Genomic DNA, 13,014 nt, shown 5'->3' with positions numbered 1-13,014 from the left:
CACGGCTATGCACTAGTATCAATCTAAGTTATGTGCTTTGCGCCAGTGTGGTTATGTATGTATGTATTCAGGGACCCGGCTGAAATAAGCACCTAGAATACCGGAACCTCCGGTGAGGAGATTGCATGCTGTGTATGTATTAAGGGACCCGGCTGAAATAAGCCCCTAGAATACCGGCTCCTCTGGTGAGGAGATTGTGTGTTTGCATAACCACTGACTGCTATCAGTTCAGCAGTTAGCTTACACTCTGTGAGTCTAAAAGAAGAAAGAGCAAGAAAAAGATCATGCCCACATAGACAGGAACACCTCCTGTCTATGTGGGCATGATCTTTTTCTTGCTCTTTCTTCATGTTTAATCACAAGCCCACAGTGAACCTTCCAATCTTTGTTGTATTTTTGCGGTGCCCTCCATTTATCTATTTATTCTGTGAGTCTAATAGGGCGCAGTGCTTTCCTTTCACAGCTACTCTGTGAAGTAACAGAGCTAGCTTATACCGCCTAATGGCGCCACCATTCACTAGCAGCAGGTTCCTCCTACACGGTGGACCCCGGGCTGTGAACGCCCCAATATTAAACATCTATATTTACTCGGTGCATTCTGCTAGCCCTAACATAATACTAGCGCCAGGGTCTGGCTAGTAAATGGCGGACGATCAGCGTCTACAGCAATATATCCAGCAGCTGGAGGGTAGATTGGCAGCTCTAGAATGCACAACCTCAGCTGTGGATGTTACCGCAGTCGCTGTTCAGGCTGCAAGTGTAGCTGCAGCCAGTTGGTCCTCTGCCACCCCTGCTCCGACTTTATCCCGTCTCCCGCTTCCAGACAAGTTTGCTGGTTACAGTAAGCTATGTTGGGGATTCGTGAGTCTGTGCTCCATACATCTAGAGCTCCTGGCTGCACGTTTTCCTACGGAATGGGCGAAAGTGGGATTTATCTTATCCATTTTGTCAGGCAGGGCGTTAGAGTGGGCAACGCCACTGTGGGAGTGTGATGATCGTGTGGTGCAGAGTGCTCCTCTCTTCCTGGACGTTCTGAAACAGGTCTTTTTAGGACCTCGTGTCACCCACGATACCGCGCTCCAATTGTTGGCAATTTCACAGGGTTCGTCCATGGTCAGCCACTTCGACGTCCAATTCCGGACTCTGGTCTCTGAGCTGGAGTGGCCAGATAAAGTCCTTATTCTGGTGTTCTGGAAAGGACTGGCAGACCATGTGAAGGACGCCTTGGCCACCAGGGAGATTCCTGCCACACTGGAGGAGCTCATTTCAATATTTACCCACATCGACCTCCATTTTAACGAGCGGAGGTTAGAGCGGACCCAGTGTAGGCAGAGGTTTTGGCTGGCTCCCACCTTCGCCAGACCTCTGGAATCTTCCGTTCAGGCGTCCGACTCCCATGAGGCCATGGAGGTTTCTCGAGCAGGACCAACGTCTCGGACCGCTCGAGTACCCGTGGTTTGTAAAAATTGCCAACAGCTAGGACAATATGCCAATAAATGTCCACGACGGTTGGGAAAACGATCGCGTCTTGTTACCATTGGTGTAGGTTCACTAGATACAGCGGCATTTTCCTCCAAGCTGTCCTTCAAAGGGACAATCACATTAGGCTCATCCACTCTTAAAGTCGAGCTTTGGGTGGACTCTGGAGCAGAGGGGAATTTCATGTCCTCTGCTTTTGCTCTGCGCCATGCAATACCTCTGGTGATGCTCGCCAAACCGGTGTCTGTTAGAGAAATGCATGGGTTGACACTTCCCTCACAAATCACACACCAGACTGTCCCTTTCAAGTTATCCATGTCCCCTTCCCACCAGGAGATTATTTCCCTTCTTGTCCTTCCTGAGGGCATGGATGAGATTCTGCTGGGAATACCCTGGCTCCATTTCCACTCCCCTCATATTGAATGGACCTCTGGGAGGATATTGGGTAGGAGTGAATCATGTAAGGGCAGATGTGTGAGGGAGTGCATTCAGGTTTCCACTACCGAGATACCCGCAAATCTTTCTTCCCTTCCCAAGTGCTATTGGTCCTATGCAGATGTGTTCTCCAAAAAGGCTGCGGAGACCCTTCCGCCTCACCGCCCCTATGACTGTCCTATTGATCTCATGCCTGGAGCAGAACCTCCTCAGGAGCGGGTCTATCCCCTCTCTCTCCCGGAAATGGAGGCTATGTCCCAATACATCCAGGAGAATTTTGCAAGAGGGTTCATTAGGAAGTCAGTGTCACCTGCAGGGGCGGGGTTCTTCTTCGTGCAGAGGAAGAACAGAGAATTACGTCCATGCATAGATGACAGGGGTCTTAACGCTATCACCGTTAAGAATAAGTACCCGTTGCCCCTGATTTCTGAGCTCTATGATAGGCTACGGGGAGCAAGGGTATTTACCAAATTAGAGCTGCGGGCTGCTTATAACCTGATTCGCATCCGTGAAGGGATGAATGGAAGATGGCTTTTAATACCAGGGATGGGCACTATGAGTATCTGGTGATGCCCTTCGGGCTCTGTAATGCCCCAGCCATTTTCCAAGACTTTGTTAACGATATCTTCCGGGATATGCTCTCCACTTCAGTCGCAGTCTATCTGGATGATATTCTCATCTTCTCTCCAGATATTGACTCCCACTGGAGAGATTTTGTCAGAGTCTTCGACCTCTTATGGGCAAATTCCCTCTATGCAAAGTTGGAGAAGTGTATGTTTGAGCAGGAGTCTTTACCTTTCCTTGACTTTATCATCTCCGCCCAGGGATTGGCTATGGATCCTGCCAAACTACAGGATGTGATGGACTGGCAAGAACCCCATTCTCCTAAAGCAGTGCAGTGTTTTATGGGGTTCATTAATTACTATCACCAGTTCATTCCTCACTTCTCAACTTTGGTAGCTCCCTTGGTAGCCCTCACCAAGAAGGGAGCAAATCCCAAATTGTGGTCTGAAGAGGTTTCCAAGGTTTTCTCTTCTATTAAGTCTCATTTTGCTAGCGCTCCCATCCTACATTGTCCCGATGTTGATAAGCCGTTTATAATGGAAGTGGATGCCTCATCCGTTGGTGCTAGAGCAGTCCTCTTCCAAAAGGATGCTCAAGGTCAGAAGCATCCTTGCTTCTTCTTCTCCAAGACCTTCACACCAGCGGACAGGAATTATTCCATCGGGGACAGGGAGCTGCTAGCAATGAAGTTGGACTTTTTATAGTGGAGGCATCTTTTGGAGGGGGCTCGCTTTCCTTTCCAAGTCTTCATGGACCACAAAAATTTGGTATATTTACAAACAGCCCAGCGGCTAAATTCTCGTCAGGCCAGATGGTCCTTGTTCTTCTCCCGGTTCCACTTTACCCTCCACTATCTCGCTGTGGAGAAGAACATTCGTGCTGACACCCTCTCTCGCTCCGTTTAGTCTTCTTCTGAGGAGGAAGGGGAGCCTCGGCTTATTGTCCCTTCTGAGAGCCTGAGAACCGTAGCTCCGGTTTCGCTAGAGTCAGTGCCTCCGGGCAAGACTTTTGTACCTATTAACTTGTGACCGGAGGTTCTCTTTTGGGCTCATTCGTCCAGGGTGGGTGGACATTTTGGGACAAAGAGGACATATGAACTGCTGGCGAGGACGTACTGGTGGCCGCATATGGTCCATGATGTCGGAGATTATATTCGGGCGTGTGTCTCCTGCGCCAAAAATAAGTTGCCTCGACAATGGCCAGCTGGGTTACTTTATCCCTTTTGCGGTGGCAGACAAGCCCTGGGAGATGGTTGGGATGGACTTTGTGGTGGACTTGCCCAAGTCTCGTGGCTGTACCATCATTTGGGTTATCATCGATCATTTTTCTAAAATGGTGCACTTGGTGCCGCTTCCTCGGCTGCCTTCTGCACGGGCCATGGCAGCGTTGTTCATAAAACACATCTTCCACCTACACGGTATACCAGATAAAATTGTCAGTGACCGTGGTCCCTAGTTTGCATCTTGGTTCTGGAGAGAGCTTTGTCGTCTTCTCAGCATTGAGTTGAATCTCTCTTCTGCATGCCATCCCGAGACTAATGGGTTGGTAGAGAGGGCCAACCAGACCTTGGTCACATATCTGCGACATTTTGTCTCAGCCAGGCAGGATGACTGGGCATCTTTGCTATCGTGGGCAGAGTTTGCGCTGAACAATGCTGTAGCCGACTCCACTGGACAGACCCCATTCCTCCCTAACTATGGTCAGCATCCATGGGTACCTGTGCCTATGCCCATGTCTTCCGCTGACTCCGGGGTGGCAGACTGGGCTGTGGAGGCACGGGACATTTGGGACTGCACTCAGGATGCCATTCGGCCTCCAAGGAGAAAATGAGATCCTCCGTCGATGCACATTGGTGCCCCTCTCCGACCTTTGCTCCTGGTGACTTATTGTGGCTCTCCGCCCACAATATCAGGCTGTGAGTTGAGTCCATTAAGTTTGCACCTCGCTACCCTCGCTACTTGGGCCCTTTCAAGGTCCTCGAACAGGTTAACCCTCTGGTCTACCGTTTGGCCCTTCTGCCACGCCTGGGTATCACTGACACCTTTCATGTTTCCCTCTTGAAGCCCGTATACATGTCCCGGTTTTCTGAGTCATCTGCCAGGACATCGGGTTCGTCTACCGACGATTACGAGGTGAACGCCATTTTGGGGCGTAAGGTGGTACATGGCAAAAGATTTTGTTTGGTGGACTTGAAGAGTTATGGTCCTGAGGACAGGTCCTGGGAGCCTGCTGAGCACATTCGGGCTCCGCAGCTCATTTCTGCCTTCGAGCATAGTGAGGTCCTAGGAGGGGGGCCCTAGGCTGAGGGGTAATGTTAGGGGTCGAGTTCCCGCCTATGCACGGGCCACCTCCGCTATGGTCTCCCATTCTCCCTGCTCAGTGGAGATGTCGGTCCCAGCTTCTCGCTCAGTCTGACTCTGTACAAAGAGTTACTGCTGCCTTTCCAGCTTCTGCCATTGTAGCCAGTACTGGGCAGCGGCGAGCAGACGTCTTTGGGACTAAGTCTTACTTTTCCCCTTCTGAACATGCCCAGGGTAAGATCTCTCATTGGAGATCAAGGGTCACATGCTTAGATACTGCAGCAAACACCATTAGTCCTCTAGGAAGGTCCTGAAGGTGCTCAACTTCTGTGGCAGCCTCCCATTGGTCCTTCTGGGAAGGTCCTGTACTTGCTGCAGCTATAAAAGGTGCGCATGACCGCACGGCCATGCACTAGTATCAATCTAGGTTATGTGCTTTGCGCCAGTGTGGTTATGTATGTATGTATGTATTCAGGGACCCGTCTGAAATAAGCCCCTAGAATACCGGCTCCTCTGGTGAGGAGATTGTGTGTTTGCATAAGCACTGACTGCTATCAGTTCGGCAGTTAGCTTGTGCCCCTGTCAGTCTAACAGGTCGCAGTGCTTTCCTTTCACGGCTACTCTGTGAAGTAACAGAGCTAGCTTATACCACCTAATAGTGCCACCATTTACTAGCAGCAGGTTCCTCCTGCACGGTGGACCCCGGGCTGTGAATGCACTAATAATAAACATCTATATTTACTCGGTGCGTTCCGCTAGCCCTAACATTGTGTGTGTGTGGATGTGTGTCTAATATCTGGTGAAAGCTCCTTAATATTTCCCTCCCAAGCGTTGTTGCATGTGGTCGGGTGTTTGAGCTGACTAGCGCCACTAGTGCCATCCAGCATAGAGCAAGTTATTCACAGCGTCATAAGAAGCGTTCGCCACTGCGGTGCCATATGCAACTAGTGCGCTTTCCTGACCCTAGTTAGAGTGGTTGGTGTCCGCCAGAGCGGCGCTGTGTGCACTCAGTGCGCTAAATTTATTATTAACCGCAACAACTATACCATGGAAAGCCAAAGGAGTGAACCAACACAGAGGATAAATGTCAAATAGCCTTTATTAAGGTAAAGTGGCAACAATGTATAAAAAATCAGGATTAAAAAAATAAATATATATGAACAAGTACGCAAATTTTATGACAGGACAATTAGAAAAATATTATATCTATTAATATGACATATATATCTATTATGACAACTGTATAATATTTTTCTAATTGTCCTGTCATAAAATTTGCGTACTTGTTCATATATATTTATTTTTTTAATCCTGATTTTTTATACATTGTTGCCACTTTACCTTAATAAAGGCTATTTGACATTTATCCTCTGTGTGGGTTCACTCCTTTGGCTTTCCATGGTATAGTTGTTGTGGTTGATTCTTATCTTAGTGTTTAGTCACTATCTTTTCACAGAGCACTGGTATTGCTTATAAGAAAATAGATTTATATTTATTATTATATTTCTATATTTTTTTATATTGGTGCATCTGTGTTTCCTAACGTAAATTTATTATTAGTAGTTGTTCCCTTTGTCCTTGGGGCAGAGTCCTGTGACTAAACACTAACATTCACTCTGTGGTGTTGCAGCCCTGTGACACAACAGAGTTCGCCTCCTTACTTACCGGGTGAAGTTATCCCGTGTGTGTTTCTATTATACCGCCATATACAGTCCGACATTACAGAGCAGCAGGTAATATCTCTGCACGGTGTACCCCTGGCTGCAAACGCACCATATTTCTTCCTTTATATTATTTGGTGCATTCCGCTAGCCCTAACACACTGTTGCGGACATAATCCAGAGTTGCGTACCGATCACGCGGCTTCACGCTGAGCGATGCAGCTATCAGCTTTGTGTGAGAGCTAACACCCCGCAGTAATGCCCACAATCGGTGCTAGTACTGATCGGGGGTATTTAACCTCTCTGATGCCGCTGTCAATAGTGACAACGACATTGAGGAGATCGCACACAGGGAGGGGGCTCACTGAGTGCTCCCATCAGAATAATGTGATGCAATCGCATTGCTCTGATGGTCTCCATGGAGACCCCAGGCTCCAAGATGGCCACAGGGCCCTTCAGGGTCCTGCAGGGAAGGTGGCTTGTGAGAGCCTACAGATAACAGGCACTGACATGCCTCCTTCCTTGTCTGTCAAATGCTGCTCCAATGCTCTGCAGTGCAGAGTATCAGACCAGCGATCTAATGCTATACAGTGTTGTCCCAGGATGGGACAATGTAAAAAAGTTAAAAAAAAAATTATTAAAAAGTATAAAAATATTTTTTAAAAATCCCCAAATTAATAATAAAAAACAAATAAATATTTTTTTCCAAAAATACATTTATTTATTTTAAAAAACAAACAAATAATAGTACACATATTTGGTATTGCGGTGTCCGTAATGACCCACTCTATAAAACTGTCTTTTTAGTTAACCCGTTCACTAACTGCAGCTCCATCAGCAGAAAGATAAACACGTTATAGCTCTCAGAATAAAGCAATGCAAAAATAATTCTTTTTTCTATAAAGTAGTTTTTGTTGTGTAAAAGCGCCAAAACAAATTTTTTTATAAATTTGGTATCTCTGTAATCGTACTGACTAGAAGAATAAAGCTGCCTTAGGCTGCTTTCACACATCAGGTTTTTTGTTTCAGGCGAATTCCGGCTCTTCCGACAAAAAACGGAATAGAAAACCGGAGAAGACGGATCCGGCATTTCCCCCATTGAATATTATTGGTGCCGGATGGCGCCTGATAGCCCAGCGTTCCTTCCGGTTTGATGCCGGATCCGGCGTCAAGTCGATTCCGGCGTCTGGAAAAAACGTGTACTGTAACGTTTTTTGTCTCCGGCGAAAAAGCCGGAAAGGCCGGATCCGGTCTTTCCGGCTTTTTACAACAATGTATGTCTATGGCTGCCGGAAAGCGCCGGATCCGGAAAAAATCGGATCCGGCGGCCGTATCCAGCTTTTTACACTGAGCATGCTCAAAAAACTTTGATCAGCCCCCTGGACTATATATAAAGCAGGGCCATGAGGCCTTCAGCCATTTCCAGCCCAAAAGCAGAAGAGCCAACACCCTGCCAAGACGGAAGGAGCCAGAGAGCCTGCCACAGAGCTGAGAGCCTGCCACAGAGCTGAGAGCCTGCCACAGAGCTGAGAGCCTGCCACAGAGCCGGGAGCCGAGAGCCTGCCACAGAGCCGGGAGCTGAGAGCCTGCCACAGAGCCGGGAGCCGAGAGCCTGCCACAGAGCTGAGAGCCTGCCACAGAGCTGAGAGCCTGCCACAGAGCCGGGAGCCGAGAGCCTGCCACAGAGCCGGGAGCTGAGAGCCTGCCACAGAGCCGGGAGCCGAGAGCCTGCCACAGAGCTGAGAGCCTTCCACAGAGCCGGGAGCCGATTCCACAGAGCTGAGAGCCTGCCACAGAGCCGGGAGCCGAGAGCCTGCCACAGAGCTGAGAGCCTGCCACAGAACTGAGAGCCTGCCACAGAGCCGGGAGCCGAGAGCCTGCCACAGAGCCGAGAGCCTGCCACAGAGCCGGGAGCTGAGAGCCTGCCACAGAGCCGGGAGCCGAGAGCCTGCCACAGAGCTGAGAGCCTGCCACAGAGCTGAGAGCCTGCCACAGAGCCGGGAGCCGAGAGCCTGCCACAGAGCCGGGAGCTGAGAGCCTGCCACAGAGCCGGGAGCCGAGAGCCTGCCACAGAGCTGAGAGCCTGCCACAGAGCCGGGAGCCGAGAGCCTGCCACAGAGCTGAGAGCCTGCCACAGAGCTGAGAGCCTGCCACAGAGCCGAGAGCCTGCCACAGAGCCGGGAGCCGAGAACCTGCCACAGAGCCGAGAGCCGAGAGACTTCCACAGAGCTGAGAGCCATGTCTCCGGGGAGGCCTCCTCCTCCTCGCCGTCCACGCACAGAGGTTAGTATGAACCAAAGGTGTGTGTGTGTGTGTGTGTGTATCATCTATTCTTTTATGTTTCATCGTAGGAAGCTGATGAGGCTGAGTCCCCCGGAGAAGAGGTGGTCCCCGAAGATGAGGGAAGGGGTGGAGAAACCCACGGAGAGGGCTCACAATTGGTATGTATCTGTGATGTATTGCGGAAACACACCCTACACTACACACAAAACATAACACTAGATGCTTACAACAAAATACATAGAAACTGATACTTTCAAACCACACACAACACATACAAAACATATATATCACATGGCACACAACACATAGAATGGCTACCAACAACCCCATAATTTTTTATTTTTGTATTCTAGAGTTCTGAATCTGGTGCCCAAGCAATAGGTCCTTCCAGTGGCTCCCGGGGTCGTCGGCGACATTCACGTGGCGGCCGTCGTCATGTAGGTTTTTTGTTATTTTTTGGGTGCAGGTTAGCAATGTTTCAAATTTGGTGTTAATTTTTTCCCCCTTTTCAAACAGGTTTCACAGCATGCTCCAGATTCGGACGGTGAGGAGGTCGGCCTTGATATTGACCTCCTCATCGATCTTGTCAGAGACAGGGAGCCGTTGTGGAATATGGGTGACCGCCGCCATGCTGATCTCTCAGTGACCCGTCGACTCTGGGAGCAAATCTGCTGTGAACTGATTCCGAGGTGGGAGGACCTAGATGTTCAGGCCCAGATTCAAGAACGTAAGTATCCTCAGTTCAGTTTTGGTGATGCATTCTAAAATGCTGTTTCTAACCAAGTTGTCTTTCTCCTATTTTAACAGGTGAGCGGATTGTGAAAAGGTGGCGGTCGATCAGGGATCGCTTTAAGAAGGAGTTCAATAAAGAGATGCAGGCCCGGAGTGGATCTGGAGGACGCAGGAGCACGTACAAATACGCAAGGGCCCTGTCGTTCCTCAGGTCAACGATGGTCACCCGAAGGTAAATATTACCCACCACATGCACTAATGTTTTACATGTCTAACCTCTTTTGCTCTTTCAGCCAGGGCCATGCAATGACAGTATATTAATTGTTTGTTTCTCTCTTTTTCCACAGTACCGTTGGGAGCACTCTGGAGCCTGCAGCACAATTGAACACTTCTGGGGCGATCCCTCAAGAGGCCACCACCGAGGGACACTTTGACAGTGAGGAACCCTCTACACCTTCCCACTCTGCACCTTCCCACTCTGCACCTTCCCACTCTGCATTTTCTCACTCTGCACCTTCCCACTCTACCGATCCCTCTTTCCCATCCACGAGCACTGGAGCATCCTGGCCGGTTCCATTGCATGTAGCTGCTGGTGAGAACATAGCGTTTCCTGTACCCCACCCTTCTGCTGCAGCCACCTCTAGTACACCTGTAGCATCGGGGCGGTTTCGCCAGAGGGGTCAGATACATAGTTATGCTCCCGAGTTCTTGCACCTGAACGCATCGTTCCAGAACTGTCTGAAAGTTTTGTCCGAGCAAATGGCTGCAGGATTCAATTTCATAAATAAAAGTATGCTCGAGATGCATACACTTCTGGTAACGATGCGTTCAGAGGCAAAACAGTCCCCGAACAACACTTTTTTTCAGTCGGTGCTTGAGCAAATGGAGACGCTATCTACTTCTCAGCAGATGCAAGTAATGGAATCCTGCCAGTCTACTCTAGCGCTAATTGCCTCTAGAGCAGATAGTTCTTCCAACCATCCTCCAACTTGCCCCCCTTCCTCCACTGTCCACCACTACAGCCAGTACCATCCTCCTGACCCGTATCGCCAAACAGACATTGCCCCATCACGCCCACCTCACCATCATCCACATCGTGCCCCGTCCCACCAGCCACACCACCAGCCCCGTGCCCCTTCCCACCATCCACACTATCAGCATCCCTCCCGTGCCACTTCACACCCATATGATGATCCAGACCCATACAACTTCCCATCTACTTCATCCTCACCTCCTCTCCCTGCCCACTTCCAACAGACTGTATCACCCTCTTCCCAAACATCTTCTACACACATCACTCATTCTGCCACCCAGTCCTCCCAAAACATTTCGTACACCCCTCCACCCTACCAAATTTCTAACCCCAATCCCACTTTCTTGTCCACCCGCTCAATAGCTTTCTCCACTCCTTCACCCCTAACCGGTGAACATTCTCCACCACCATCACATTCCTCTCTCCACACTCCCACTGTCGAAGTGTCCCTATCAGACAGTGCCTCCGATAGTATCTCCACCCCGACGTATGAAAACATTTAGTACCCCATTTTTTTGTGTGTTACATTGTTAATAAAAGATTTTGGTTGAAAAATCTCTTGTATTTATTCATTAGGAACAAATAACACTTTTGTAAAAAAAAGGTTTATTGGTAACAGTAGAACTTTGGGTATGCACATCTTGATTTAAAAATAGACTCAAACAGGTACCCAACATGGTTAAAAGGTAAACCCAAACAGGTACGCAACATGAGGGTAAAAAACAAACTGGTATACAACATGGGTAAGGTAAAAACAACAGGTACGCAACATGGGTAAAGTTTAAAGTTATTACTAGGTATACACAAAGTGTTTAAACTATATCATCCTGCCAGTGTATTCTTCCTTGGGGTGAAATAAAATATTCTGCAAAGTGATCCCGTATTCTGGACACTGTGGCAGAACTTCTGTATGTATGGATGCTGTAATCCATCAAGGTGGTTTCGGCAGAATGGTCCTCAATGGAAAGCTGTTCCTTGGATATAACATAATTGTGGAGGACAACACACGCTTTCACCACCTCATCCACAGTGTTTGTGTTTAAGTTTATGGATGTCAAGAGAACTCTCCATTTGGCGGTTAGGATCCCAAACGCACACTCCACCATTCTCCTTGCACGTGTGAGTCTGTAGTTGAAAATTTTTTTGGTATTGGTTAAACCACGGCTGGAGTAGGGTTTCAAAAGATGCTCTGAAAGCTGAAAAGCTTCATCCCCAACACATACAAATGGCATAGGTGGATCGGAAGTTTGAGGCAGTGGTCTTGGGGGGGGAAATTGAAAGGTTTTTCCATATAAATGCCGCCCCATAGAAGACAGTTTGAAAACTTGCGAATCATTAGAACGACCATACGCCCCAATGTCCACCGCTACAAATTTGTAATCCGCATCGGCGATGGCCATCAGCACGATGGAAAAGTACTTCTTGTAGTTGAAATACTGAGATCCAGAACCAGCCGGTTTCACGATACGGATGTGTTTCCCGTCCACCGCACCCAAGCAATTGGGAAACTGGCACACTTCCAGGAATCTGTCAGCTACTTCCAACCATGTCTGCATTGTGGGATGTGGAATGTATTCTTCATGCAAACAGTCCCACAGTGCACGGCAAGTGTGCCTCACTATTCCTGATATTGTGGAAATGCCCAGTCTGAATTGAAAATGTAGGGAAGACAGGGATTCACCGGTTGCTAGGAATCTGTGAAGAAAAGGAAGGAAGAAATTACTACAAATTCAAAATATCAAATAAAGAGTCCAAAACAAAAGTTGATGCAAAAAGAATGCTTACCGAAGAGTCACCATCAGACGCTCAGCTGGGGTAATGGAGAATCGGCAATAGGTATCACTCCTTCTTATCAGATGTTGAACCCGCTCCACCAATATATCAAAGTTCTCCGCTTTCATCCGAACATAGCAGAAAAACTTTTCAGGGTCACCTCGAAGCTCCATATACAACGTTGAAAAGACTCCCCGGGTCATTCTCTGTGCCGTGATGGGGTGGATCCACAAACGGCGTCGTCGCAGACGCATGACACGCTGTCTCTCTTCCTCTTTCTCAATCACAATAGCTTTTAATCGATTCGCCTCTGTGATGAAATCCACGTTGTTCTGCAGAATCTTTGCAATAATGCCCTCCATCTTGCTCTGTAGCTTGCTCCTCTCCAACCCGTCACAGATGTTAAGAACACTGTATATATAGTTTTCAACCGGCCAATCACCTTAGCCTTTCAGGGGGCGTTTTTTAAAGCCGGATCCGTAAAAAACCGGAAAGAAAAACGGACGAAACGGATGTGACCGGACGAGCCGGATCAGGTTTTTTGCCGGATCTGGCTAAAAAACCGGATCCGGCTCGTCCGGTTGCATCCGGTTTCTTTAAAAAAAAACGGATCCGGTGATGCGGCGCGACGCCGCATCCGGCATCCGGCAAAAAACCTGATGTGTGAAAGCAGCCTTATCAAGTTTACCACACGCAGAACAACATAAAAAATAAAAATCCTGAATTGCTGGTTTTTGCTCATTCTGCCTCCCAA

General features: G+C 48.5%; 1 protein-coding gene across 1 annotated transcript; it reads right to left on the bottom strand.

Annotated features, from left to right (window-relative positions):
- Positions 1-240: 240 nt before the first annotated feature.
- LOC138637897 (uncharacterized) lies at positions 241-12,695 on the bottom strand. The gene is made up of 3 exons (XM_069726828.1): positions 12,273-12,695; positions 11,711-12,182; positions 241-255 (listed from the first exon to the last, which is right to left on the bottom strand). Exons 1-3 carry the CDS (start codon positions 12,620-12,622, stop codon positions 241-243), a joined length of 837 nt encoding a protein of 278 aa, XP_069582929.1. The 5' UTR covers positions 12,623-12,695.
- Positions 12,696-13,014: the final 319 nt, after the last annotated feature.

This window comes from Ranitomeya imitator, chromosome 5, assembly GCF_032444005.1.
Source record: "Ranitomeya imitator isolate aRanImi1 chromosome 5, aRanImi1.pri, whole genome shotgun sequence".
Taxonomy (NCBI): domain Eukaryota; kingdom Metazoa; phylum Chordata; class Amphibia; order Anura; family Dendrobatidae; genus Ranitomeya; species Ranitomeya imitator.
Note: the sequence above shows the minus strand (reverse complement) of the source record. Positions and strands in the feature narration are given on the sequence as shown.